The sequence below is a fragment of the Hylobates moloch genome, unplaced genomic scaffold, assembly GCF_009828535.3.
Source record: "Hylobates moloch isolate HMO894 unplaced genomic scaffold, HMol_V3 SCAFFOLD_14, whole genome shotgun sequence".
NCBI classification, from domain to species: Eukaryota; Metazoa; Chordata; class Mammalia; order Primates; family Hylobatidae; genus Hylobates; species Hylobates moloch.
Window position 1 is genome coordinate 65,115,609 of NW_026652289.1, and position 27,265 is coordinate 65,142,873.

At 40.2% G+C, this 27,265-nt stretch overlaps 1 protein-coding gene across 10 annotated transcripts in view; it reads left to right on the forward strand.

Moving 5' to 3' along the window:
- Window positions 1–27,265, forward strand: part of HERC1 (HECT and RLD domain containing E3 ubiquitin protein ligase family member 1) — a 241,425-nt gene that overhangs the window by 44,793 nt on the left and 169,367 nt on the right. For all 10 annotated transcript variants that reach the window (XM_032174831.2, XM_032174833.2, XM_032174835.2 and 7 more), the window contains exon 2: window positions 15,576–16,531. In XM_032174831.2, coding sequence (XP_032030722.1) covers window positions 15,602–16,531 — 930 coding nt within the window. In that variant the 5' untranslated portion in view covers window positions 15,576–15,601. The remainder of the gene's footprint in view (window positions 1–15,575; window positions 16,532–27,265) is intronic.

The following is a 27,265-nucleotide window of genomic DNA, read 5'->3' on the forward strand; positions in this document are numbered from 1 at the left end:
AAGCTCCACCTCCCGGGTTCATGCCATTCTCCTGCCTCAGCTTCCCGAGTAGCTGGGACTACAGGCACCCGCCACTACCCCCGGCTAATTTTTTGTATTTTTAGTAGAGATGGGGTTTCACCGTGTTAGCCAGGATGGTCTTGATCTCCTGACCTCGTGATCCGCCTGCCTCGGCCTCCTAAAGTCCTGGGATTACAGGCGTGAGCCACCGCGCCCAGCCTAAAAAGTACTTTTATATACATCTCCATTTATATCTACAACCAATATTGGTGGTAGAGATAGCAATAATAAAATAATAATGATCATAATAGCAGCTTACGTTTATTGAGTATGTACTGAGTTCCAGGCGATGAGTCCAAGAACTTTATATGTGTTATATCATGTAGCCCTCATGGCAATGATAGAGGTTCTTTTATTATCCATTATGTTACAGATAAGGAAATTTTACAAATAAGGAAATTGAGCCATGGGGAAATTAAGCAACTTGCCCCAGTCAGCTAGTAAATGGTATAGCCTAGATTCAAACCTAGCTGTTCTGACAGACTTTTTGGGGTTTTCCTTTTAACTTATGTAGTTTGATTCCTCAAATATTGTTTGTGTGATCTTGATCTTCTTTCTAGTATTTAGCTGGATTCTTCTGATGGGTTTTCGAGGTATTCAGTATCATGTAAATAATAAAAATGTCTAGAATATATGTCTAGAATATATAATACTTTCATTTATTTATTTATTTATTTTATTTTATTTTATTTTATTTTATTTTATTTTATTTTGAGACAGGGTTCGCTGGGTTGCCCAGGCTGGAGCGACCTGGGTGGCATCATCTCGGCTCACTGCAACTTCCACCTCCTGGGTTCAGGCGATTCTCCTGCCTCAGCCTTCCAAATACCTGGGATTACAGGTGCCCGCCACAACGCCTAGCTAATTTTTGTATTATTAGTCGAGACAGGGTTTCACCGTGTTGGCCAGGCTGGTCTCGAACTCCTGACCTTGGGTGATCTGCCTGCCTCGGCCTTCCAAAGTGCTGGGATTACAGGCGTAAGCCACCATGCTGGACCTCAGTTTCATTATTGATAATAGTGGTGACAAGTGAGCACTCTCATCTTCTACTTGACTGTAGAGTCAATACTGCTAATGGTTTTGTTTTGTGATATATAATTTTAAATGATTAAAAAAACTTTTATTCCTGCTTTATTAGTAGATTTTTTATTAGGAATGGATTTTGCATTTTATCAAGTGTATTTTTAACATCTCAGCATAACATGAAATTGGTTAATGTCAATAGATTTGCCTGTGTTGAGCCATCATTATATTCCTGGAATGAACTCCTATTAATGTACTTTCTCATTTTCCTTGCTAATTTTTTTTTTTTTTTTTTTTTTTTGAGATGGAGTCTTTCTCCGTTGCCCAGGCTGGAGTGCAATGGCGCGATCTCCTGCCCCAGCCTCCAAGTAGCTGGGATTACAGGCACTTGCCACTATGCCCAGCTAATTTTTGTATTTTTAGTAGAGATGGGGCTTTACCATATTGGTCAGGCCGGTCTCAAACTCCTGACCTCAGGTGATCCACCTGCCTCAGCCGCCCAAAGTGCTGGGATTGCAGGCGTGAGCCACTGTGCCCAGCTGCTAATATTTTTAATTGCAGATTTTTATTAATTATAGATTATGAAATCCATAACTGTGGTAGTATTACAGCTGTACTTTTTGTGCTTCATTAAATTTTGGTATTGTTACTTTATTGACTGCTTAAAAAGAACTGAGACTCTTTGCTCTACGCCCTAAAACATTTAAAGTAGCTTAGGAGTTGTCTATTGGAGTCATGATAGAATTCTTCCCTAAAACAATCAGGGCTTTATTTTGTTGTGATTATAGTTTCTTTAAATCTTATTACTGATTTATTTCGGTAGTATCCCAACTATATTATCTCAATTCTCCAATTTACAGTAAATAACTTAAATTGGTTTTTTTGAAATGCATCCTTCATTGAGAGCATATAGGTATCAGATGCTGTGTTAGGTGCAGATAACACTTTTGTTCCCCAAATCATCAGTCTGACTTGTACTAGATTATAGAATAAAAACCCAAATTCATTTATTCGTTAACTGTCTTTTTCACATTCTGTACTGCTTTTCATTTTCCTACAATTTTATATGAATGTCTTTATGTATTCTAGCTATTCTGATCTACTCCCTATTCTTTAAATGCACTTGAACTTTCTTCCTTTGAATTCAATTTGATGAAACCGGCTTGTAAGGTTTTTTGTTTTGTTTTGTCTTGTTTTTTTTTTTTTTGAGACAGGGTCTCACTCTGTTGCCAAGACTGGAGTACAGTGGCACAATCCTGGCTCACTGCAGCCTTGACCTTCTGGGCTCCGGTGGCCTCCCCAGTAGCTGGGACCACAGGCATACACCACCACGCCCGGTTGTTTTTTTGTATTATTTGTAGAGTCGGGGTTTTGCCATATTGTTCAGGTTAGTAAGTTTTTTAAAAAGAGATGGAGTCTTGCTGTATTATCCAGGGAGTGATCATAGTGCGCTACAGCCTTGAAATCCTGGCCTCAAGTGATCCTCCTGCCTCAGCCTCCCAAGTAGCTAGGACTGTAGATGTGTGCCACCAAGTCTGGCTGTATAATATTTTGACCCATCAAAGTCATTCTTGATGTAGCGAACTTTTTTTGAGTATTTGGTTGCCCACCATTGGTTCTCTCTTCTTTTAGTAACGCACCCTCGTTCATTTTGGGGAAGCATTATCTGCCATGTATTTTTTTTAATTTAAATAATTTATTGGTCGGCCGTGGTGGCTCATGCCTGTAATTCCAGCACTTTGGGAGGCTGAGGCAGGTGGATCACCTGAGGTCAGGCATTTGAGACCACCTAGCCAACATGGTGAAACCCTGCCTCTACTAAAAATACAAAAATTAGCCGGGTGTGGTGGCGTGTGCCTGTAGTCCCAGCTACTTGGGAGGCTGAGGCAGGAGAATCGCTTGAATCCTGGAGGCGGCGGTTGCAGTGAGCTGAGATTGCACCACTGCACTCCATCCTTGGTGACACAGTGAGACTCCATCTCAAAAATAATAATGTGATAATAATTTATTGAGACTGGGTTTGGTGGCTTATGCCTGTAATCCCAGCACTTTGGGAGGCCGAGGCAGGCAGATCACTTGAGGTCAGGACTTCAAGACCAGCCTAGCCAACATGGTGAAACTCCGTCTCTATTAAAAATGCAAAAATTAGTCGGGCATGGTGAGACCATGCCATTGCACTACAGACTAGGCAACAAGAGTGAAACTCCGTCTCAAAAAATAAATAAAAAAATAAAAAATAATTTATTGAGTTGAAATTCACGTCACGTACAATTAACCATCTTAAAAGTGAGCAATTTAGTGGCATTTAGTACTTTCACAGTATTGTGCAACTACCGTCTCTAGTTCCAAAACATTTTCATAATTCCAAAGTAAAATCTTACCAGTTTCTCCATTTTCCCTTCCTCTCCAGCCTCTGGCAACTACTAATCTACTTTCTATCTCTGCATTTGGCCATCCTGTACATATCTTACAAACAGAATCATACAGTATATAGCCTTTTATATCTGGCATCTTTCAATTGGCAGAATGTTTGCAAGGCTCAAATTATAGTATGTATCAGTATTTCATTCCTGTTTATGGCTGAATAATGTTCCACTGTGTAGATAATATGACATTTTGTTTATTCATTCATATCTTGATGGTCATTTGTGTTGTTTCCACTTTTTGGCTGTTACGAGTAATGCTCCAGTGAATGTTTGTGTACAAGTTTTCATATGAACATGTGTTTTCAGTTCACTTGGGTATAGATCTAGGAGTTGAATTGTTGGGCCATAAGGAAACTCAGTTTTTAACTTTTTGAGATACCACCACCAAACTGCTCTTCACAGCTGACTTTCCATTCTTCTTCTTCTTTTTTTTTTTTTTTTAAATAGAAACAGGATCTTGCTGTGTTGCCTAGCCTGGAGTGTAGTGGCTATTCTCAGACACAATCATAGCATACTACAGCCTCCAACTCCTGGCCTCCAGCAATCCTCTGACTTTAACCTGCTAAGTAGCTGGGACTACAGGCACACTGCAGTGCATCTAGCTTGTCTTTCCGTTCTTATTTATAATATTGAGTACCTTGTCCCTTTTTTCTTAATTTTGTTAGCTGATTGTTTTCATTTTTTTCCACTAAAGAATTATCTCTTGGGTTGGGCATGGTGGCTCACATCTGTAATCCTGGCACTTTGGGAGGCCAAAGTGGGAAGATTGCCTGAGTCTAGGAGTTTGAGACCAGCCTGGACAACACGGTGAGACCTCTGTCTCTAAAAAAGAAAAAGAAGAATCATCTCTCTGAGATATCAATCCTGTTGTTTTTGAATTTTTCTAATTTACCAATTTCCCATCCCTTCCTCTTCCCCTTTTCCTTCCTTCCTTCCTTCCTTCCTTCCTTCCTTCCTTCCTTCCTTCCTTCGAGACAGGGTCTCACTCTGTTGACTAGGCTGTAGTGTAGTAGCATGATCTTGACTCACTGCAGCCTTGACCTCCTGAGCACAAGGGATCATCCCACCTCATCCTGCTGAGTAGCTGGGACCACATCATGTGCCACCATGCCTGGCTAATTTTTGTATTTTTTGCAGAGATGGGGTTTCTCCATGTTGTGCAGGCTGGTCTTGAACTCCTGAGCTCAAGTGATCCGCCCACCTTGGCCTCCCAAAGCGTTGGGATTACAGGTGTTAGCCAGTGTGCCCAGCCTAGTATTCTTAAAGTTTATTTTGTTTTTCTAATTTTGAATTGAATTATTAATATATTTAATTTTTTTTTTAAGAGACTTTGTCTCACCCTATTGCCCAGGCTGGAGTGCAGTGGTGCAATCATAGCTCACAGCTTCAAACTTCTGAGCTCAAGCGATCCTCCCACCCAAGCCTAAGTTGCTGGGACCACAGTCGTGTACCACCATGCCCAGATAATTTTTAAACATTTTGTCAAGACAGTGTCTTGCTATGTTGCTCAGGCTGGTCTTGAACTCCTGGGCCTAAAGCTTCCTCCCACCTTGGCCTCTTAAAATGTTGGGATTATAGGAGTGAGCCACCACACCTGGCTTTCATTTAATTCTTACGTAGAAATGGAGCATTTAAGTCTTTATATATTTATTTGAGTCAACTTTGACTATATTCCCTTGATTTTGATATATGTTTCCTTTATATAACTTTCTAGATAATTTGTAACTCCTTTCCCCTTCCTCTCTTTGTCTCAGAAACTTAGTTTCCAAAAACTTAGGTTTTGCCTTGTTTTGGATTTCTTTAAAAATGCTTTTTAAAAATTTGCACTGATAGGCCAGGCGCAGAGGCTCACGCCTGTAATCCCAGCACTTTGGGAGGCCGAGGTGGGCTGATCACCTGAGGTCAGGAAAGTGAGACCATCCTGGCCAACACAGTGAAACCCTGACTGTACTAAAAATACAAAAAAAATTAGCTGGATGTGGTGGCAGCCACTTGTAGTCCCAGTTATTTGGGAGGCTGAGGCAGGAGAGTCGCTTGAACCTGGGAGGCGGAGGTTGCAGTGAGCCGAGATTGCGCCACTGCACTCCAGCCTGGGTGACAGAGTGAGACTCCGTCTCAAAAAGAAAAAAAAAAAAATTTGCACTGATAATACATGCACATATAAGAAATTCAAATTTATGTAGTGAAGAGCAAATATCTTTCCTACCCCAGCTCCCAGTAACCCAGTTCTCCTTCTCCCAGAGGCAACTAGTGTTCCTAAGTTTTAAAAAAATGTTTTCAGCATTTATTCCATGCATTTATGAACATGCTATATGAATATATAAACCCTTTTTCATATAATTATGTTACTGTATATGAACTATGACAGTATACACAAATACTTTACATATTTTTCTTGGAGATTGCTCCATTTTAGTTGTTTCTTGGAGACTGCTAGTTGTTTAGTTGTTTCTTGGAGATTGCTCCATTTTAGTTGTTTTGTAAATACTTTTTGGTTTCACTACTTTCTGGCTAGAACTGTGGTCTATAATGATGTGTATATTTTTGAATTATTTGTTGGATAATAGTCAATTTGAAAATATTTTCCACTGGTACTTAAAAAGAACATTTTAGGATATGCATAATATTTTAGATTAGATTTATCATCTTGGATTACATAGATGACTTCAGGACATCCATGAAACCTTTGGAAATTTGCTCATATTTTTATGAGTATGAGCATGAGTTTTATTCTTTTTTTGTTTTTTGTTTTTTTTCGATAGAGTCTTACTCTGTCACCAGGCTGGAGTGCAGTGGCATGATCTTGGCTCACTGTAACCTCCACCTCCCGGGTTCAAGCCATTCTCCTGGCTCAGCCTCCCGAGTAGCTGGGATTACAGGCGCCCACCACCACGCCCAGCTAATTTTTGTATTTTTATTAGAGATGGGGTTTCACCATGTGGGCCAGGATGGTCTTGATCTCCTGACCTCGTGATCCACCCACTTCAGCTTCCCAAAGTGCTGGGATTACAGACGTGAGCCACCGCACCCAGCCCGAGCATGAATTTTTTTCTTTGGGGAGTCAGGGTCCACAGCTTTTGTCAGATTCTCAAAGGAATTCATGGTCTACCAATAGATTTAAGGACTGGTGGTTTATATACTGTTGTACTTTGCCTTATTTGTCAAGTACTGGCATGTACCTTAGACATACTGTGGTTTGGTTCCGGACCACTGCAATAAAACGAAAAGTACAGTAAAGTAAATAAATCACAGTAAAGCCAACGTCGTAGTAAAGCAAGTCACACAGTTTTTTTGGTTTCTCAGTGTATATAAAGGTTGTGTGTACCGTATACTGTAGTCTGTTAAGTGTACAATAGCATTATGTCTAAAAAAAAAGTACATACCTTAATTAAAAAATACTTTTTTTTTTTTTTGCTAAAAAATGCTGAGAGTCCTCTGAGCCTTCAAAGAGTTATAATCTTTTTGCTCATGGAGGGTCTTGCCTTGATGTTAATGGCTGCTGACTGATCAGGATAGGGGTTGCTGAAAGGTTGGGATTACTTTGGCAATGTATTAAAATAAGACAGCGGTAAAGTTTGCTGCATTGATTGACTCCTCCTTTCATGAATGATTTCTCTGTAGCATGCAATGTTGTTTGATAGCATTTTACCCACAGTAGAACTTCTTTCAAAATTCAAAAGGAGTCAGTCCGCTCTAACTCTGCTACTGCATTATCAATTAAATTTATGTAATATTCTAATCCTTTGTTGTCATTTCAGTAATATTCACAGCATCTTCACCAAGAATATCTTTCATTTCAATAAACTACTTTCTTTGCTCATCCATAAGAAGCAACTCCTCATCCATTAAAATTTTATCATAAGATTGCTGCATTCAGTCACATCTTCGGGCTCCACTTCTAATTCTGCTTCTCTTGCTGTTTCCACCACGTCTGCAGTTACTTCCTCCACTGAAGTCTTGAACCTCTCAAAGTCATCTGTAGGGGTTAGAATCAACTTCTTCCAAACTCTTGTTAATATTGATACTTTGGCCTTTTCCCCATGAACCATGGATGCTCTTAATGGCATCTATAATGGTGAATCCTTTGCAGAACATTTTCTATTGACTTTACCCAGATCTCAGAGGAATCACTATCTATGGCAGCTATAGCCTTACAAAATGTATTTCTTAAATAATAAGACTTGAAAATCGAAATGACTTCTTTATCCATGTGCTGCAAAATGGATGTTGTGTTTAGTAGGCATGAACACAACATGAATTTCCTTGTACATCTCCAGTAGAGCTCTTGAGTGACTAGGTGCATTGTCAGTGAACAGTAATGTTTTGAAAGGAAACTTTTTTCTGAGCTATAGGTCTTAACAGTGGGCTTAAAATATTTAGTAAACTGTGTAGTAAACAGATGTGCTGTCATCCAGGCTTCGTTGTTGCATTAGTAGAGCACAGGGAGAGTAGATTTATAATAATTCTTAGGTGCCCTAAGAATGTAAAAGAGCATTGGCTTCAACTTTAAGTCCACCAGCTTCATTAGCCCTTAGCAAGAGACTCAACCTGTCCTTTGAAGGCAGGTATTGAATTATTTCTAGCTATGAAAGTCCTAGATGGCATCTTCCAATAGTAGGCTGTTTTGTCCACATTGAACATCTGTTGTTTAATGTAACTACTTTCATCAGTTACCTTAGGTAGATATTCTGGATAACTTTCTGCAGCTTCTACGTCAGCACTTGCTGCTTCACCTTGCACTTTTATGTTGTGGGGACAGGTTCTTTCCTTAAGCCTCATGAGTGAACCTCTGCTAGCTTCAAACTCTTCTGCATCTTCCTTACCTCTCTCAGCCTTCATAGAATTGAAGAGAGGGCCTTGGTCTGGCTTAGGCTTTGGTTTAAGGGAATGTGGTGGCTGGTTTGGTATTCTATCCAGACCACTTAAACTTTCCCCATATCAGGAAAAAGGCGATTTCACTTCTTTATCATTTATGTATTCATTGGAGTGGCTCTCTTGGTTTCTTTAAGAACTTTCCCTTTGCATTGCAACTTGGCTAACTGGCGCAAGAGGCTTAGCTTTTGGCCTGCCTTCCTCACTAAACTTAAATCATTTCTGGCTTTTGATTTAAAGTGAGGGACATGGTGTCTTCCTTTGTCTTGAACACTTAGAGGCAATTGTAGGGTTATTAGTTGGCCTAATTTCAATATTGTTGTGTCTTAGGCAATAGGGAGTCCCAAGGGTAGGGAGACTGGGGAATGGTTGGTTGGTGGAGTAGTCAGAACACGTACAATTTATCGATTAAGTTTGCCGTCTTATATGGGTGTGCTTTGTGGCACCCCCAAACAATTACAATAGTAACAATCAAAGCTTACTGATTACAGGTTACCATAACAGTTATAATAATAATGAAAAGTTTGAAATATTGTAAGAATTACTGAAATGTGACACAGATACGTGAAGTGAACACATACTTTTGGAAAAATGGCACCAGTACACTTGCTCAAATCAGGGTTGTCATAAACCTTCAATTTGTAAAAAAGATGCAGTATCTGTACAGCACAGTAAAATCAAGTGCAGTAAATGAGGTATGGCTGTATTTAAGTCTCTATTACTGTGGTTGCCATTCTTCCTATATTTTCTGTGGTTTCCGCTTCATTGTTTTATTACTCTGCTTGTAGTAAAGGTTTATGACAGTTTTATTAGTGATTATACTGTTCATCATTACCAAGTAACCCTTTTTGTCCCATTTATTACCTAATAGATGATACTTTTTTTGTTTGCATTTGTTTGTTATATCATTACCCTACCTTTTTTTTTTTTTTTTTTGAGACGGAGTCTCGCTCTGTTGCCCAGGCTGGAGTGCAGTGGCGCAATCTCGGCTCACTGCAAGCTCCGCCTCCGGGGTTCACGCCATTCTCCTGCCTCAGCCTCTCCGAGTAGCTGGGACTACAGGCGCCCGCCACCACGCCTGGCTAATTTTTTGTATTTTTAGTAGAGACGGGGTTTCACTGTGGTCTCGATCTCCTGACCTCGTGATCCGCCCGCCTCGGCCTCCCAAAGTGCTGGGATTACAAGCGTGAGCCACCGTGCCCGGCCTTACATTTTATCTTCAACGTTTTGAAATCACTTGTTTTAGATCCATCACTTATAGATAGGATATACATTTAAAAAATGATTTACTTATTAGATTTATAGTTATATACATTTAATTTTTAGCAGAGATTATAAACTTTGGGCCATAACTACTTTCATATATGTTTTGTTCAGTTAGCATATAGATTATTATTATTTCACATCAGTCTTTGTCTTTTGGTTTTAATAGGTGAATTTTACAGATGTTGGTGTAGTAGCTGTGCTTGGTCTTACAGCTGACCTTTAGTCTCTGTTTTAACCTTTTTTTTTTTTTTTTGAGATGAAGTCTCGCTGTGTTGCCCAGGCTGGAGTGCAGTGACACGATCTTGGCTAACCGTAACCTCCGCCACCTGGGTTCACACCATTCTCCTGCCTTAGCCTCCTGAGTAGCTGGGACTACAGGTGCCCACCACCACACCCGGCTAATTTTTTTGTGTTTTTAGTAGAAATGGGGTTTCACCGTGTAAGCCAGGATGGTCTCAATCTCCTGACCTCGTGATCTGCCTGCCTCGGCCTCCCAAAGTGCTGGGATTACAGGCGTGAGCCACCGCGCCCGGCCTTCTGTTTTACCTTTTTAATACTTGCTTGTTTTCTTCCTTTGTTTCCTGTTGTTAGATGGCCTCTGTTTCTTTGATTCATTTCCTGTTCTATCTTTGTATAATTTTGGAAAATATATGGATGTACCCAGATGACTAGACAGCAGTAATTAACCAGAAATGGAAATGAGGAAATTCCATTCATAGTAATCACAAAATCAAAAATACTTAAGAATCAACAGAAAAGCACAGGATTTATATGAAGAAAATCTAAAATAGGATAGGAACAAATAGAAAGGCACACTTTGTCCTTGGATGAACAGATTTCATAAAAATGTCTATTTTCTGAAAGTACATAAATCTAATGCAATTCAGATTGGAACCTCAATAGTGTGTTGGAAGGGATGGCATATAATTGAATAAAATAATCTTTTTTTTTTTATTTTTTTTTGAGACGGAGTCTCCCTCTGTTGCCAGGCTGGAGTGCAGTCGTGTGATCTTGGCTCACTGCAACCTCCACCTCCCGGGTTCGAGCGATTCTCCTGCCTCGGCCTCCCGAGTAGCTGGGACTATAGGCACGCACCACCACGACTGGCTAATTTTTGTATTTTTATTAGAGACGGGGTTTCACCATGTTGGCAAGGATGGTCTCCATCTCTTGACCTCATGATCCGTCCACCTTGACCTCCAAAAGTGCTGGGATTACAGGCGTGAGCCACCGTACCTGGCCTGAATAAAATAAACTTTTGGGACTTGCCTTACCAGTCATCAGAACATTTATACATTTTTAAGGGTATTGTAATCAAGTCACTGTTGTAAGAATAGACAAGTGGACTGGAATAGAGAATCCAGAAATAGATCCTATTAGTGGAAAAGTGAATTATTTTGTTGTTTAGATCTTCTGCTTTCTTATTTTTGTTCACTTGATTCATCTTGTACTAAGTGGTATATTCATGTCTCATGTTATTAGTGTTTCTATTTAGGTTTCCTTGCATCTCCTGTAGTTTTTGCTTTATAAAAGCTGTGGCTGTGCTATTTTAAAATAATGCCTGGCTAATTCTTTTGCTTTTTAAAGTAATTTCATCTCTTTGCTCGGAGGTCTTTAGGATTTTATCTTTATCTTTGAAATATAATAGTTTTACTAGGCTATTTCTTGGAGTTGATTGTCTGGGTTTATTTTCCCAAGTACCTTGTATATTGATTCAGGTATTTTTTCTGTTTTAGAAAGTTTTCTTGCATTGTAGCTATAAAACCAGCTCTGTTTTTGTTTGGTTTGTTTTGTGTTTTTTTTCCTCACGTAATCCAATAATACGAATATTATTCTTTTTTCTTATCTTTTTCCAATTATTTCTCTCTGACCCTTTTTATTTTTCTTTATGTCATTGAGCTCTTCCTCGAACACTTTTATAATTCATTCTTCATTGCTGAGATAATTTTGCCTTTTTCTTCATATTTCTTTCCTGAGTTCAATTACCTCTTTCCCTTTCTTTCTTCCTTTCCTTTTCTTCTTTTTCTTTGTCTATTTCTGCTTTCAGTTTTTGAATTTTTGATTCAGGATTTTTCATATCATCGTATGTTTCAGTTTATTTAATTTTGTTTGGATTGTTAACTTACACTTTGTTTTGCTTTGTTGTTACCAGGGAATTTCCCTCAATAAATGTAAAGATAAATGTAAAAATTTAATTTTGTTTTGTTTTCTGCAATAGCTCTGTATGCACTTGAGTTTTCTCATGTTCATTTTTATGGTATTGAGTATTTTATAATATTCTTAATTTAATTGCATTCTCTTCGGTCAATATAGCAAAGTCCAAATACAGTAGCAGAAATTTTGTTTGTTTTACTTGAGGAAAGGGTTGTTCTGTCTTCAATTTTATGGGTCTGTTTTGCCTTGCAGGACACTAAATATTTCCCCTTTTTCTTCTTTTACCCTTCACCACTCAGTTGTTAAAGGATGCTTCTCTCTTCCTTTTTGCTTTTTCTTTCCTCTGCATTTCAACAAATGCTTATTTAATACTTGTCTTTTTAAATTACACCTGCTCCTTTAAACCGTGCCTTCTGCTTTAAATTAAATGTACTTTGAAATCTCTTCCCTGTAGTCTGTGCTCTGATCTGCCCAGATATTTTTCCAGTGTTTTCAGATACGGTGTGGATTTAATCTTTCTGGGAGTCACTCCAAATCATTTTTAGCCCCCTTCACGAGCCTTCTCCTCTGTCTTTTCTGCAATTTTTCTTAGTCTGCCTTTGCTTGCCACAAAGCCTTGTGGCTGGATGGAGGTGAAAGCATGTACCCTGGATTGGTTGACTTTTTCTCTTTTTTATGTACAATTATTTGTAATTTTGGCATTCTGTATCTTCAAGTTATGCTACAGGTGTGGTTTGGTATAGAATTTAATTTTTCCTTCTTGTTTTTCTTAAATTTTGGGCAGATAGCTATGCAGCTGCCATTGTCTTCAACTATGTAGAAGTCCTGGATTACTTAATAAATGGTGGTGGCGTAACTAGCCTTCTACCTGGAAACAATAAAATTGGACTCAGCTTGTCCTATATAGAGTGTATTAAACTTCCAGATGAATGTAGAATTTATTTTAATTCCGGATGGACTAAAGACTCAGGTGTGGCCGGGCGCGGTGGCTCACGCTTGTAATCCCAGCACTTTGGGAGGCCGAGGCAGGCGGATCACGAGGTCAGGAGATCGAGACCACGGTAAAACCCCGTCTCTACTAAAAATACAAAAAAATTAGCCAGGCGTGGTGGTGGGCGCCTGTAGTCCCAGCTACTCGGAGAGGCTGAGGCAGGAGAATGGCGTGAACCCGGGAGGCGGAGCTTGCAGCGAGCCGAGATTGCGCCACTGCACTCCAGCCTGGGCGACAGAGCGAGACTCCGTCTCAAAAAAAAAAAAAAAAAAGACTCAGGTGTTTTTTTAAAAAATCTCTCAAGAATATCAAGGTGGTTTTGTATAGGTGATTACCTATATAATCTAGAATTCATGTGGAATCTGGGTGTGAGAGTGGGGCAGGGATACTCTTGACCAAGAATGGAAAACAGAAGCTATAAAATAAAAGATGTGTGTGTACGTAAAAGATAGATTTAGAAGAAATATTTTCAATGTTGAGGACAGACTGTGATAAAATACAAAAAACTTTTACAAGTTGACAAGATAACAAAATAGGAAAATGCATGAATAAGTATTTCCCAGAAGAGCATATCCAGATGACCAACAAACGTAAGATGTTCAGATTTATTAGTAATCAGGGAAATACAAATTAGAGTAATAACATATCCCTGTACAACTATCAAACTGGCCTAATTTAAAACAGCAAAATTACATATGGATTATGTGGGAAGGGGTGGAGGTAAATAAGGCACTTTTATGTCCTCTGCACAATGCTAGTGTTTAATACCAAATGAAGTCAGGGTGGGATGGAGGATCATGATTTTCCCACCTCTTAAGTGCATACTTTACAAGTATCTTAGGAAGATGAATTAAGCATAGTAATCATAAACTTGTGAAGGCAAGTGTCATCAAATTTTATATTTAGAATTTACCAGGGCATAATGAGATATAAGAAACTCCTTTTAATTACTGTAGTCTGAGATCTTTATCATTGGAATACTTTCTTGAAGATCTGCGTATGTCATGAAAATTAAATTCCTTTCAGTGATTGAGGTTTTTCTCTATTACCAGCTATTATAAGTGACATTCTGGGGACTTGCTTGAGAGACACCTTCCCTGCAATATTTTGTAATTAAAAATTTTGTGTATATATAAAAAATATATGTCAATGCATCTTATTTCTGATGCATTTCAAAACAAATTACAGATGTCTGTTTACTTCCCTCAAATATACTTCAGCTTGCATATCATTATTCAGTATTTTTTGAGGCAAAATTTACATGCAGTGAAATGTAAAAATCTCAAGTGCACTTTCACTGAGTTTTATTTTTATTTTTTTATGTAGAGATGAGATCTCACTATGTTGTCCAGGCTGGTCTCAAACTCCTGAGCTCAAGCAGTCCTCCTGCCTTAGCCTCCCTGAGTGTTAGGATTACGGGCGTGAGCTACCGTGCCCAGCCCACTAGGTTTTAACAAATGCACAACCTGTGTATTCCACACCAGTATTGAGACATAGAATATTATCTCAAGAAGTGTCCTCATGCTCCTCACAGTCAGTTCATGCTGTCACCCTCTAGAGGCAACCACTATTTTGACTGAAGTATTTTTATGGACTTGTGTTTTCTTTTGGATAAATCTTTAAAAGAGGAATTGTTGGGTCGTAGGGTTAGATATATGTTTCATTTTATGAGAAACTGCCAGACACCTTTCCAAAGTGGGTGTTCCATCCTACAATTATGAGTCCCAAAGTTTTTGGCTCAGGGAACTAGAAGGATGGAGTTACCATTTATTGAGAGGAAGAAGTCTACAGGAGGGACAGGTTTGTTTGGGGTGGTGGTACTGGCAGATTAGGAGCTCAGTTTTGGATATGTTAATTTTGAGATATCCAACCATAACCAAAACTGTTAGATAGCCATGTGGGGGGGCCAAGTAGGCAATTGTATATATGAATTTGGAGTTAGGGAGAAGGCCTGGGTTGGAGATAAAAAATTGGGAGTCATCAGCATGTAGAACCCACTGTTATGCTGATAGTGGAATCAGAACTGAATGGAAAAGGTACATCTGAAGAAATTACTGTTTTTTAAAATAAACTTTTTTTTTTTTTTTTTTTTTTTTGAGATGAAGTCTCGCTCTGTCACCCAGGCTGGAGTGCAGTGGCGTGATCTCGGCTCACTGCAACCTCTGCCTCCCAGGTTCAAGCGATTCTCCTGCCTCAGCCTCCCAAGTAGCTGGGACTAGAGGTATGTGCCATCATGCCTGGCTAATTTTTGTATTTTTAGTAGAAATGGGGTTTTATCATGTTGGCCAGGCTTGTCTTGAACTCCTGGCCTCAAGTGATCTGCCCACTTTGGCCTCCCAAAGTGTTGGGATTACGGGTGTGAGCCACCGTACCTGGCTGCATTCCACCAGTTTGAAATCATTAATTGTAATGTAAGATGAAATTTTAGCCGGGCGTGGTGGCTCACGCTTGTAATCCCAGCACTTTGGGAGGCCGAGGCGGGCGGATCACGAGGTCAGGAGATCGAGACCATGGTGAAACCCCGTCTCTACTAAAAATACAAAAAATTAGCCGGGCGTGGTGGCGGGCGCCTGTAGTCCCAGCTACTCGGAGAGGCTGAGGCAGGAGAATGGCGTGAACCCGGGAGGCGGAGCTTGCAGTGAGCCAAGATTGTGCCACTGCACTCCAGCCTGGGTGACAGAGCGAGACTCCGTCTCAAAAAAAAAAAAAAAAAAGATGAAATTTTAGAAACATTTTATGAGTCCTCTGTATGTTTTTGACTGTTTTCTCTTCTCCTTTTGCAGGACTAATGGCTGAAGGATAAATCAACATGGCAACTATGATTCCACCAGTGAAGCTGAAATGGCTTGAACACTTGAACAGCTCCTGGATTACAGAGGACAGTGAATCTATTGCTACAAGAGAGGGAGTTGCTGTTCTGTATTCTAAACTGGTTAGCAATAAGGAAGTAGTACCTTTGCCCCAACAAGTTTTATGCCTCAAAGGACCACAGTTGCCAGACTTTGAACGTGAGTCTCTTTCAAGTGATGAGCAGGACCACTATTTGGATGCCCTTCTTAGCAGCCAGCTAGCATTGGCAAAGATGGTATGTTCGGATTCCCCATTTGCTGGGGCACTTAGAAAACGACTGCTTGTACTCCAGCGTGTCTTTTATGCACTTTCTAATAAATACCATGACAAAGGCAAGGTGAAGCAGCAGCAGCATTCTCCGGAGAGTAGTTCTGGTTCAGCAGATGTCCATTCTGTTAGTGAACGCCCCCGGTCAAGCACTGATGCACTTATAGAAATGGGTGTTCGAACTGGTCTAAGTTTATTATTTGCACTTCTAAGACAAAGTTGGATGATGCCTGTGTCAGGACCTGGTCTCAGTCTTTGCAACGATGTTATTCATACTGCAATTGAAGTTGTGAGCTCCTTGCCACCATTATCATTAGCAAATGAAAGCAAGATTCCTCCCATGGGCTTGGACTGCTTATCGCAAGTAACAACATTTCTTAAAGGAGTCACTATTCCTAATTCTGGGGCAGACACTTTAGGTCGTAGATTAGCTTCTGAGTTGCTGCTTGGTTTGGCAGCTCAACGAGGCTCATTGCGATATCTTCTTGAATGGATAGAAATGGCTTTGGGAGCTTCAGCAGTTGTACATACCATGGAGAAAAGCAAACTACTCTCAAGCCAGGAAGGAATGATCAGCTTTGACTGCTTTATGACCATATTAATGCAGATGAGGCGTTCTTTGGTACGTACTATAAATCTCAACTTTAAAGTTCATAATAGTTTTTGGAAAAGTCAATGCAGTTTTTAATGAATTGGTGGTAATAGTGAATGATTTGAGACTTTTGGGGATTGTTGAGTTAATTAAATATTTCGTATACTTGGAGTGAAGAAACTTTTATGCATGTTGATATATATGGTTGGTACAGTGTTAAGACTACTGCATCAGGAGTCAGGTTTATAGTTTTAGTTTTGTGGATTCTCATGTGAACTAGAGAAATTCATCTAACTTTATGTTTTAGCAAACTTATGAAAAATGAGAGATTTTGGCTAGTGATCAGGAGGTCTTTAGAAAAAAAAAACCTCTTATTTTCATCTTTCCCAATTTATATTAAACATTTACTATATGCCAAGTACTATTCTAGGCCTTGGGGCAACAGCCTTGAGGATACAGTTTCTGCCCCCATGGAGCTAACAGCCTAGTAGAGGAGTCAGATAATAAATATATAATTTCAGGTAGTGAAAATTTCTAAGAAGAAAAATAAAAGAGGGAAAGGGAATAGAGACTGGTAGACTTAGGACAGAGGTTGGGAGGTGAAAAGTTGCTGTTTTAGTTAATGTGGTCAGGGAATGACTCTCTGAGTTGTGACATTAGAGTAGAGACCAGAATGAAGGGAAGTGATGAGCTAAGCAAAGATCTGTGAGAAGCGTGTTGTCAGAGGAAATTAATTATTTGACTATCATAACATTGGATACTACATTAAAGAATAAATAATAAAATAGTGTAGTATAATCAATTTCAAGAATTTGTAAGACTGAAATATACCTTTGTGAAAACCAAGAATAAAAATTCAAATTTTAAAATACAAATTTAGGCTGGGTGTGGTGTCTCATGCCTGTAATCCCAGCACTTTGGGAAGCTGAGGAGGGTGGATCACTTGAGGCCAGGAGTTCGAAACCAGCCTGGCCAGCATGGTGAAACCCCGTCTCTACTAAAAATACAAAAATTATCCAGGTGTGGTGGTGCGCGCCTGTAATCTTAGCTACTTGGGAGGCTGAGGCAGGAGAATCGCTTGAACCCAGGAGACGGAGGTCACAGTGAGCAGAGATCATGCCACAGCACTCCTGGGCAACAAAGCGAGAATCTGTCTCAAAAATAAAATAAAATACAAATTTAAAATATTAAGACTCAAACACTTAAAAGCTGACTTAATTTTAATTAGGTTACATTGATCAAGTCTTTTTTTTGTTTTGTTTTGTTTTGAGACGGAGTCTAGCTCTGTCACCCAGGCGGGAGTGCAGTGGTGTGATCTCTGCTCACTGCAACCTCTGCCACCTGGGTTCAAGCGATTCTCCTGCCTCAGCCTCCCAAGTAGCTGGGATTACAGGCGTGCACTACCACGCCCGGCTAATTTTTGTACTTTTAGTAGAGACGGAGTTTCACCATGTTGGCCATAGCTGGTCTCGAACTCCTGACCTCAGGTGATCTGCCCACCTTGGCCTCCCAAACTGCTGGGATTACAGGTGTGAGCCGCTGCACCCAGCCTACATTGATTAGTCTTTTCGATATCCTTTGTTACCAGATGTCAACCAACAAATCTATTTAGTTAAAATAACTAAAAATGTCACTTATAAATGATATATGTATATTTCAAGTCTCCCGCTACCCCCAACAAGTAGAAAGCTTTTGGACAGGAGTGTCTCATAAAAACCAGTTATGTTGAATTTATTTTCAAACCAGGGACATTTAAGTTTTCACCTACTTTACTTTTTGCATTTATGAACTAAATGGTAAATATTGGGGCATTTTTTACAATTTTATCATAGGTAAGTACTTGGGGATTTTAGATCATAAGATCTATGAAAATTTGAATTTCTTACTGTTACATAAAAATAAATAAGAAAAGCATGCCGTGCTTTGTTTGGGATATGGAATGTTGACATGGGTTCTGTGCTCTTCACTTGAGGTGCCCAGGGATGCAGTGATGTAATAATTAGGAAAGGCTTTAGGGACCAGCTGTGGGAGGTGCGTAGGCCTCTTTGTGTTTTCTTATTCAATATTCAAATCCTCTCACTTGCACATGTTTTTCTAACTTTGTTTTCTGATTCTTAATACTTTCTGGTAACATCCTCTTATGTTATACTCCTTTCAAGTCTGTAAAGTGATTTATTGACCTAAAATAATGTATCTAATAGATATATATATTAAAAAATAATGTATTTATGGTCACGTTAATATTTCTGTAAGAAGTCACTTAATTCCTCATTTTACGGGCTATTTATTTTGCATTACCTTTGTTACAAAAAAGATATTAATCATTGCACAATATAGTTATATGATTAAATGGTTGCCAATGGTGTGTTTGAACAAAATGCTAGTTACCTTGAGGCAGAAGCCTCTTCCTCGAGGACCTTACCTTCTAAGGCCTTATTCTATAATATTGCTCCTTAATGGGAAGAGGTTACCCCAGGAAATAGATTTCTTTTCTCAGTGTCCATTTAGCCTCATTGTCTAGGCTTGTATGCATATTTGGTAATTGATGGATAGTTTAAATATTTTTCCTTTTTCCCTTTTTTTTTTTGAGACAGAGTTTTGCTCTTGTCTCCCAGGCTGGAGTGCAGTGGCGTGATCTTGGCTCACTGCAACCTCTGCCTCCCAGGTTCAAGTGATTCTCCTGCCTCAGCCTCCCAAGTAACTGGGACTACAGGCACCCGCCACCATGTCCAGCTAATTTTGTTTTTGTATTTTTAGTAGAGACGGGGTTTCCATGAAGGCCCACCTTAAAGTAGATGTAAAATAATTTTTTTTTTTAACTGCTGGATTTCCAGTTTTCTTTCTACTTGGCCTCTCATTCCCAGACAAAATAGCAAATTCACTAGTCAGGGAGGTGCTTCCCTCCTTCCCCTCTAAGGCCATACCCTATAATATAGCTCCTTATTGGGGCAGAGATACCTTTAAAAAACTAGATTGCTGGCCAGGCGCGGTGGCTTACACCTGTAATCCCAGCACTTTGGGAGGCCAGGCGGGCAGATCACCTGAGGTCAGTTTTGAGACAAGCCTGGCCAACATGGTGAAACCCTGTCTCTACTAAAAATAAAAAAATTAGCCGGGCATGGTGGCAGGTGCCTGTAATCTCAGCTACTCCGGAGGCTGAGGCAGGGAGAATCACTTGAACCTGGGAGGTGGAGGTTGCAGTGAGCCGAGATCGTGCCATTGCACTCCAGCCTGGGTGACAGACCAAGACTGTCTCAAAAAAAAAAAAAAAAAAAAAATTAGATTGCTTTTCTCAGAATTCTAGATCTATTCTGGGGAAGAATATGTGTTTGACCTAATTTAGCTCTCTCAAAGCCACCTCAGGCCTATATTAGTTTGAATTTTAATTAAATCTCAGATTGGTTTAAGGGGAAAGGAATGGTTATTAAACTGAATTATATATTTGTTATTTCTTCTTGCACAGTCAGTGATAGTATCTGATGCTTTTGGTCTCCAGAACCCATGTTTCTTTTCTTTTCTTTTTTTTTTTGAGGTAGAGTCTTGCTCTGCCACCCATGCTAGAGTGCAGTGGTGTGAACTTAGCTCACTGCAACCTCCGCCTCCTGGGTTCAAGCTATTCTCGTGCCTCAGCCTCCCCAGTAGCTGGGTTTACAGGCACTCACTACCATGCCTGGCTAATTTTTGTATTTTTAGTAGAGACGGGGTTTTACCATGTTGGCCAGGCTGGTCTCGAACTCCTAACCTCAGGTGATCTACCTGCTTCAGCCTCCCACAGTGCTGGGATTACAGGCGTGAGCCACTGTGCCCAGCCTAGAACCCATGTTTCTTACACCTTACTGTTGTCTGAGAACTAGGAAATTTGTAGAGCCTCTTCTGATGCACTAGACCCCAACCTGACCTGATCCTCCCCATCTTGAATTTCTCTATCCTTGAGTAACTGGGCCAGAACTTATCTCCAAGCTATAAGTTAGAGGGAGAGGCACATAACCATCTATTATCTGGTACAAGACCTAACAAAAATAAGTTCAATCTGTAAATTGTATTTACTTGTGTGATTCTTAATCTCTGCTGCCCACACATATGTAATGAGTTTGGTGGGAACACACAATATATTCATTAACTTATATGAGAATAGGGAAGTAATCTCAGTGTACATCTTTAAATTATAAGAAATAACCATATGTATGCCATTTGCCTTTGATGCCACTAGGTGTTTACTGTGCATGGTGTGCCAGATACTGCTAGGCACTGGGTTAAAAAGATGAATAAGCTTTGTAGCATCCATGTCTTTAGACAGCCCACAGTGTAGTGAAAGAGGGATGCACAGACATTTCAAATTAATGATAATGGGCTATAGTCTGTACTGGGAGGAGATGATGGGATGAAAGAAGAGGGCAGGAGGCAAAGGGACAGAAAATGTCTTATGGAGGAAGTACCCCTGAAGTTAGTTGAAAAGTAGGATTTTGCCAGCAATTGTGAGGTGTGTGTGTGAGGGGAGCTGGAGAAGTCTTCAGATGAGAGGCTCACAAAGCAATTGAGGTGTGGGAGAGCAAGCCCCAGGATGTATGGAATGGAATGAGATGAGATTGAGGCTGCAAGCTAGGCAGGGCCCTGTATCCCATGCTATAGGCTTTGAGGACTTGATCCCATATGCAATGTGGAGTTATTGAAGCAATTTTGAGTAAAAACAGCCAGAACGGAAGGAAATGTACTCCATGTAATCTTATGTCTTTGAATATCTTAAGCAGACAAATGTGAGGGGAAAAAAATTGTTATTTTGTGTGGTAGACAAGAGGAAGGTAAAGACCTGTGAAACAAAAAAATTTATTTTATTTATTTTTTAAGACAGAGAGTCTCGCTCTGATGCCCTGGCTGGAGTGCAGTGGCATGATCTTGGCTCACTGCAACTTCCACCTCCCGGGTTCAAGCGATTCTCCTGCCTCAGCTTCCCAAGTAGCTGGGATTACAGTTGCCCACCACCATGCCTGGCTAATTTTTTTATATTTTTAGTAGAGATGGGGCTTCACCATGTTGGCCAGGCTGGTCTTGAACTTCTGACCTCAGATGATCTGCCTGCCTTGGCCTCCCAAAGTGCTGAGATTACAGGCGTGAGCCACCGCACCTGTCTTATTTATTTTTTTGAGACGGAGTTTAGTTCTTGTTGCCCAGGCTGGAGTGCAATGGTGTGATCTTGGCTCACTGCAACCTCAGCCTCTGAGGTTCAAGCAGTCCTCCCCTCAGACTCCTGAGTAGCTGGGACTACAGACGTGCACCACCACACCCAGCTAATTTTTGTATTTTTAATAGAGATGGGGTTTCACCATGTTGGCCAGGCTGGTCTTGAACTCCTGACCTCAGGTGATCTGCTTGCCTCGGCCTCCCAAAGTGCTGGGATTACAGGCGTGAGCCACCACATCTGGCCCCAAAATTTATTTTAATTTCCACTTTATTTTTGGACCATTGAACTTTCTATCATGTTGAGAATGTGAACAAATGAAGTCATACATTTAATGGGCTATATTTTTCAAAATTTATTTTCTCTAAAAATGCCCAGCTTTAGCCCTGTTTTTTTTTTTGGAAACAGAGTCTCACTGTGTCACCCAGTCTGGAGTGCCATGGCAAGATCTCGGCTCACTGCAGCTCCCGCCTCCTGGGTTCAGGCAGTTCTCCCTGTCTCAGCCTCACGAGTAGCTGGGATTACAGGCGCCCGCCACCACACCTGGCTGATTTTTGTATTTTTTAGTAGAGATGGGGTTTGGCCATGTTGGCCAGGCTGGTTTTGAACTCCTGATCTCGGGTGATCCACCTGCATAGGCCTCCCAAAGTGCTAGGATTACAGGCGTGAACCACTGTGCCCGGCCTGTGTAGAATGAGTTTTAGGTGTGTCTTTAATCGTAACTGACTGAAGCTGGAGTAGACTTATCCTTAAATACTGACTTTTTTGGGAAGAAATTAACAACAGTCATTACAGTGTTTGTAGGATATTTTGTTGGTTTGATATTGTTAAATTTGGCAGTAATTTATTAAAGGCTTCCAGTATTTTCTCTTCTTTCTCAATATATATACATAATGCAAAATAATAATTATTGCTATCAGTTTTGAGATCTTACTATGTAGTGGGAACTGTGCTAAGCCGGTTTTACACATAATTTCAGTTAATTATGCAACAGCTCTAAATGTTTTGTGGGCATCATTCCCATCTCAGGATGAGACCCTTTCAGTACGAGTAAGTGATGGAGCCTAGATTTAAACCCAAGTTTATCACTAAAAACTTTATGCTGTTTTCAACATTTTTCTCCATACTGTAGAAAGGCATAAAAGAGGGATCATGATGGCCCTGGTGCCAGCTCCTAGAAAGGTACATCAGTCTACTCCTTATCTGTTTTTGTTTTGGTGATCACTAGAGTTGGCTTTTAGATAACGAAGCCACAGATCACAATTGTGTTTTTTTCTCAGAAATGCTTCACAGCTAACTAGGGAATTTGGAGAGGCTGCAACCAAGTATTTGTTGGTGTAGCAACACATTGTATGTCTAGGGACTCGTTACTTTTTAAACACTTAGCTTCTGGTATGATTCCATACCTGAGTCTGGACTCTGAAGCCTTACTATTCAAAGTGTGAGCCACAGACAATAGCATTGGCATCACCTACATTTGTTAGAAATGCAGAATCTTAGGCTTCTTCTATACTTACTAATTAGGATCTGTATTTTAACAAGATCACCAGGTAATTCGTGTCAACATTGAAATTTGAGAAGCAACATCCTAAATAATTAAAAAGAAAAACTGACTTGGCAGCAGCAGGTTAATAGCAGATGACCCAGCAATAAGAGAAACAGTCAAAATAGAATCAGAGATCTGAAGACGATGAGCAATGTGCTATGATTGGAAGGCTCTGATTAGCTATCATAGTTACTGAAAGCTATCTGAGAAGTGAGGGATTTGGAACAGCTGAAGAGAATAATTACGAATAATGATTATTAATGGGGTGGGGCGATAACAGAGACTATGACAACAGGAAGCTTTACATGTAAATTTATAAAGATATTGGAGAAAAGGAAGCTATATGAAGAGACTGAAGATTAAACTTCTCTGCAGCTTTGCTGGGGTGCGAAGAGTGGTGTGAAAGTCATTCACATGGACTTCATCATAGCAGCTTTTGAAGGCAGAGGGGGAACTTGTTAGATGACAAAAAAGTTCTGCCATGTAATACTCAGCTCTTCGGAGAACTCTCCAAAGTGATTGACATTTCATTGATTTGAGGGTAGCAAGATATTTGCTGTTTTGTTTTGATTTTGAGATGGAGCCTCGCTCTTGTCTCCCAGGCTGGAGTGCAGTGGGGCTATCTTGGCTGACTGCAACCTCCGCCTCCTGGGTTCAAGTGATTCTCTTGCCCCAGCCTCCCCAGTAGCTGGGACTACAGCTGCCCGCCACCACGCCCGGCTAATTTTTTGTATTTTTAGTAGAGACGGGGTTTCACCATGGTCATGCTTTTCTCTAACTCCTGACCTCAGATGATCCACCTGCCTCAGCCTCCCAAAGTGCTGGGGATATTTGCTGTTTTTATTTAAACGTATTATTTATTGTTTATCTGCCCAGTAGATACAGATTGATGAAAATTTCACCATTGTTTTATTTACCTGATGGAATAGAAAGAGGACAGATGAATATATAGAGCAACTTAAAACCTATAGGCCAGGCACGGTGGCTCACCCCTGTAATCCCAGCACTTTGGGAGGCTGAGGTGGGTGGATTGCCTGAGGTCAGTAGTTCGAGACCAACCTGACCATGGTGAAACCCCGTCTCTACTAAAAATACAAAAAAATTAGCTGAGCATGGTGGCGTGCACTTGTAATCCAGCTACTTGGGAGGCTGAGGCAGGGGAATTGCTTAAATCCGGGAGGTGGAGGTTGCAGTGAGCCAAGACTGTGCCACTGCACTCCAGCCTGGGCAACAGAGCAAGAATCTGTCTCAAAAAAAACAAACAAACGAAAAACCTATAAAACTTTAGTGTAGGCTGGGCATGGTGGCTCACACCTGTAATCCCAGCACTTTGGGAGGCCCAAGTGGGCAGATCGCCTGGGGTCGGGAGTTTGAGACCAGCCTGAACCAAGATGGAGAAACCTTGTCTCTGCTAAAAATACAAAATAGCTGGGCATGGTGGCACATGCCTGTAATCCCAGCTACTCGGGAGACTGAGGCAGGATAATCACTTGAACCTGGGAGGTGGAGGTTATAGTGAGCTGAGATCGTGCCATTGCACTCCAGCCTGGGCAACAAGAGCGAAGCTCTGTCTCAAAAACAAAACAAAACAAAAAAACCCCTAGCCTTTAGTGTATTATGAAACTTAAAAAATTCTAAGTAAGCTTCATTAATAGTTAATAAGCTTTATTAATGTTCTGTTTTTTGAGACGGAGTCTCATTCTGTCACCTAGGTTGGAGTGCAGTGGTGCGATCTGCAACCTCCACCTTCTGGGTTCAAGCGATTCTCCTGCCTCAGCCTCTCAAGTAGCTAGGATTACAGGCAAATGCCACCATACCTTGAGAATTTTTGTATTTTTAGTAGAGACAAGGTTTTACCGTGTTGGCCAGGCTGGTCTCGAACTCCTGACCTCAACTGATCTGCCCACCTCAGCCTCTCAAAATGCTGGGATTACAGGTGTGAGCCACTGCACCTGGCCAATATGCTTTTAGTGATATTAATTTTAATTAATTACTAATATATAATATAACTAACAAATAAATATTAATCAAATTAATCGGATTAATATTGATGAAGTTAATGTTTGACCTATATGATTATATTAATGTATAAATACATTTTAATATTTATTAATAGTTAATAAGCCTTAATAATAAGCTTATTAATAGATCCTGAGGTGGGAGGATCACTTGAGCCCGGGAGGTTGAGGCTATAGTGAGTTATGTAAACCAAAAACTATCTGAGACAGGTTGCAAATCAATTTAGGTTTATTTTGTCAAGGTTAAGGACAATGCCTGGGAGATGAGTGTAAACCAAGAAGTGTCTGAGACAAGAAATTGATCTTTCTCTATCAGTTTAGAAAGCCATTGCACTCCAGCCTGGGCGACAAGAGTGAAACTGTCTCAAATAAAATGAAATAAAGTTTATTTTGCTAAGGTTAAGGACATGCCTGTGACAGCCTCAGGAGGTCCTGGTGGCAGGTGCCCAAGGCGGTTGGGGTACAGCTTGCTTTTATACATTTTAGGGAGACATAATATATCAGTCAGTACATGTAAGATCTTATTGGTTTGATATGAAAGGATGGGATAACTCGAGGTGGGAGGGCTTCCAGGTCATAGGTAGATTTAAACATATTCTGATTGGTTGAAAGAGTTAGTAGAAAGGAATGTGTGGGTTACAATAAGGGGTTGTGGGAGAGGTAGGTTTTATCATGCAGATGAAGCCTCCAAGTAGCAGGCTTAGAATAGACTGTAAATGTTTCTTTTTAGACTTAAGGTCTGTATTGATGTTAATGCTGGATGGATATAATGAGGCATGTCTAATCTCCCACTTCCCGTCCTGGCCTGAATCAGTTCTTCACGTTAAATTTTAGAGTGCCCTCCCATAGGAGGGAGTCCATTCAGATGGTTGCTGGGGGCCTTTGAATTTTATTTTTGGTTTACACAGATCTGTGCCTTTCTCCGAAGGCGATATTGAGGGCTTCACTATTTAAACGGGGTAAGCAGGCTGGAGGGGAACAAAGGAGGGTATGGTCACATTACTGAATCCACAAATTGCTAGAGAAAAGGAGCAGAATAGTGGAATTATATATTTCTCTGGCGCTCAGTAGATAGACATTTTGTATAAGATAAGGTGAACATAGAGTAGTTACCTGTGAGGATATTCACCCTTTCATCTGTAGCTATCTGCTTCGGAATAGAAGGAAAGGCAGCTTCTTGCATAAGTCAGCCTTCAGCTTAATTTTTTTCTTTTGTCAGGGTGAATTGGAGTCTCAAGTTTTTATTTCCTTTTCACAGCAATAATCTTTGCCACTGAATTCCAGCCTTGGCAACAGAGCAAGACCCTGTCTCAGAAATAAATAAATCCATAAATAAATAAATATTTTAAAAAATAGGGTTAGGCTGGGCACGGTGGCTCACGCCTGTAATCCTAGCGCTTTGGGAGGCTGAGGCGGGCGGATCACCTGAGGTCAGGGGTTCGAGACCAGCCTGGCCAACATGGCAAAACCCATCTCTACTAAAAATACAAAAATTAGCTGGGTGTGGTTGTGCAGGCTTGTAATCCCAGCTACTGGGGAGGCTGAGGCACAAGAATCACTTGAACCCGGGAGGTGGAGGTTGCAGTGAGTCAAGGTTGTGCCAGTGCACTGCAGCCTGGGTGACAGTGAGACGTCTCAAAAAAAAAAAAAAAAAAAAACATTAGAGTTAGGTATAAATACTGTGGGCATTTGAAGACGTTGATTGGAATTTTGTACTTGGTCAAAAATATTCATTTTTTAATTATTATTTTGGAATCATGTTACTTAAAATAGCCTGATTTGAAAATCAGAGAATCTTAGAGTTGGATGAGATCTTGTGGGTTATCTAAGTCAATCTTTCTTCTCCTGTGGAGGATATACTTTTCTGTGGTATATCTGCTAAGAGACAATTTAGAATACAATTATTTTTACAATATAGTATCCTTTGAAATAAAGCCACTGATGAAAATTTCACAATTACATAATGGATAAATTATAGAAAGAACTTGATATTTGTGCTCTAAAGACTTAAGGATATGGAAATT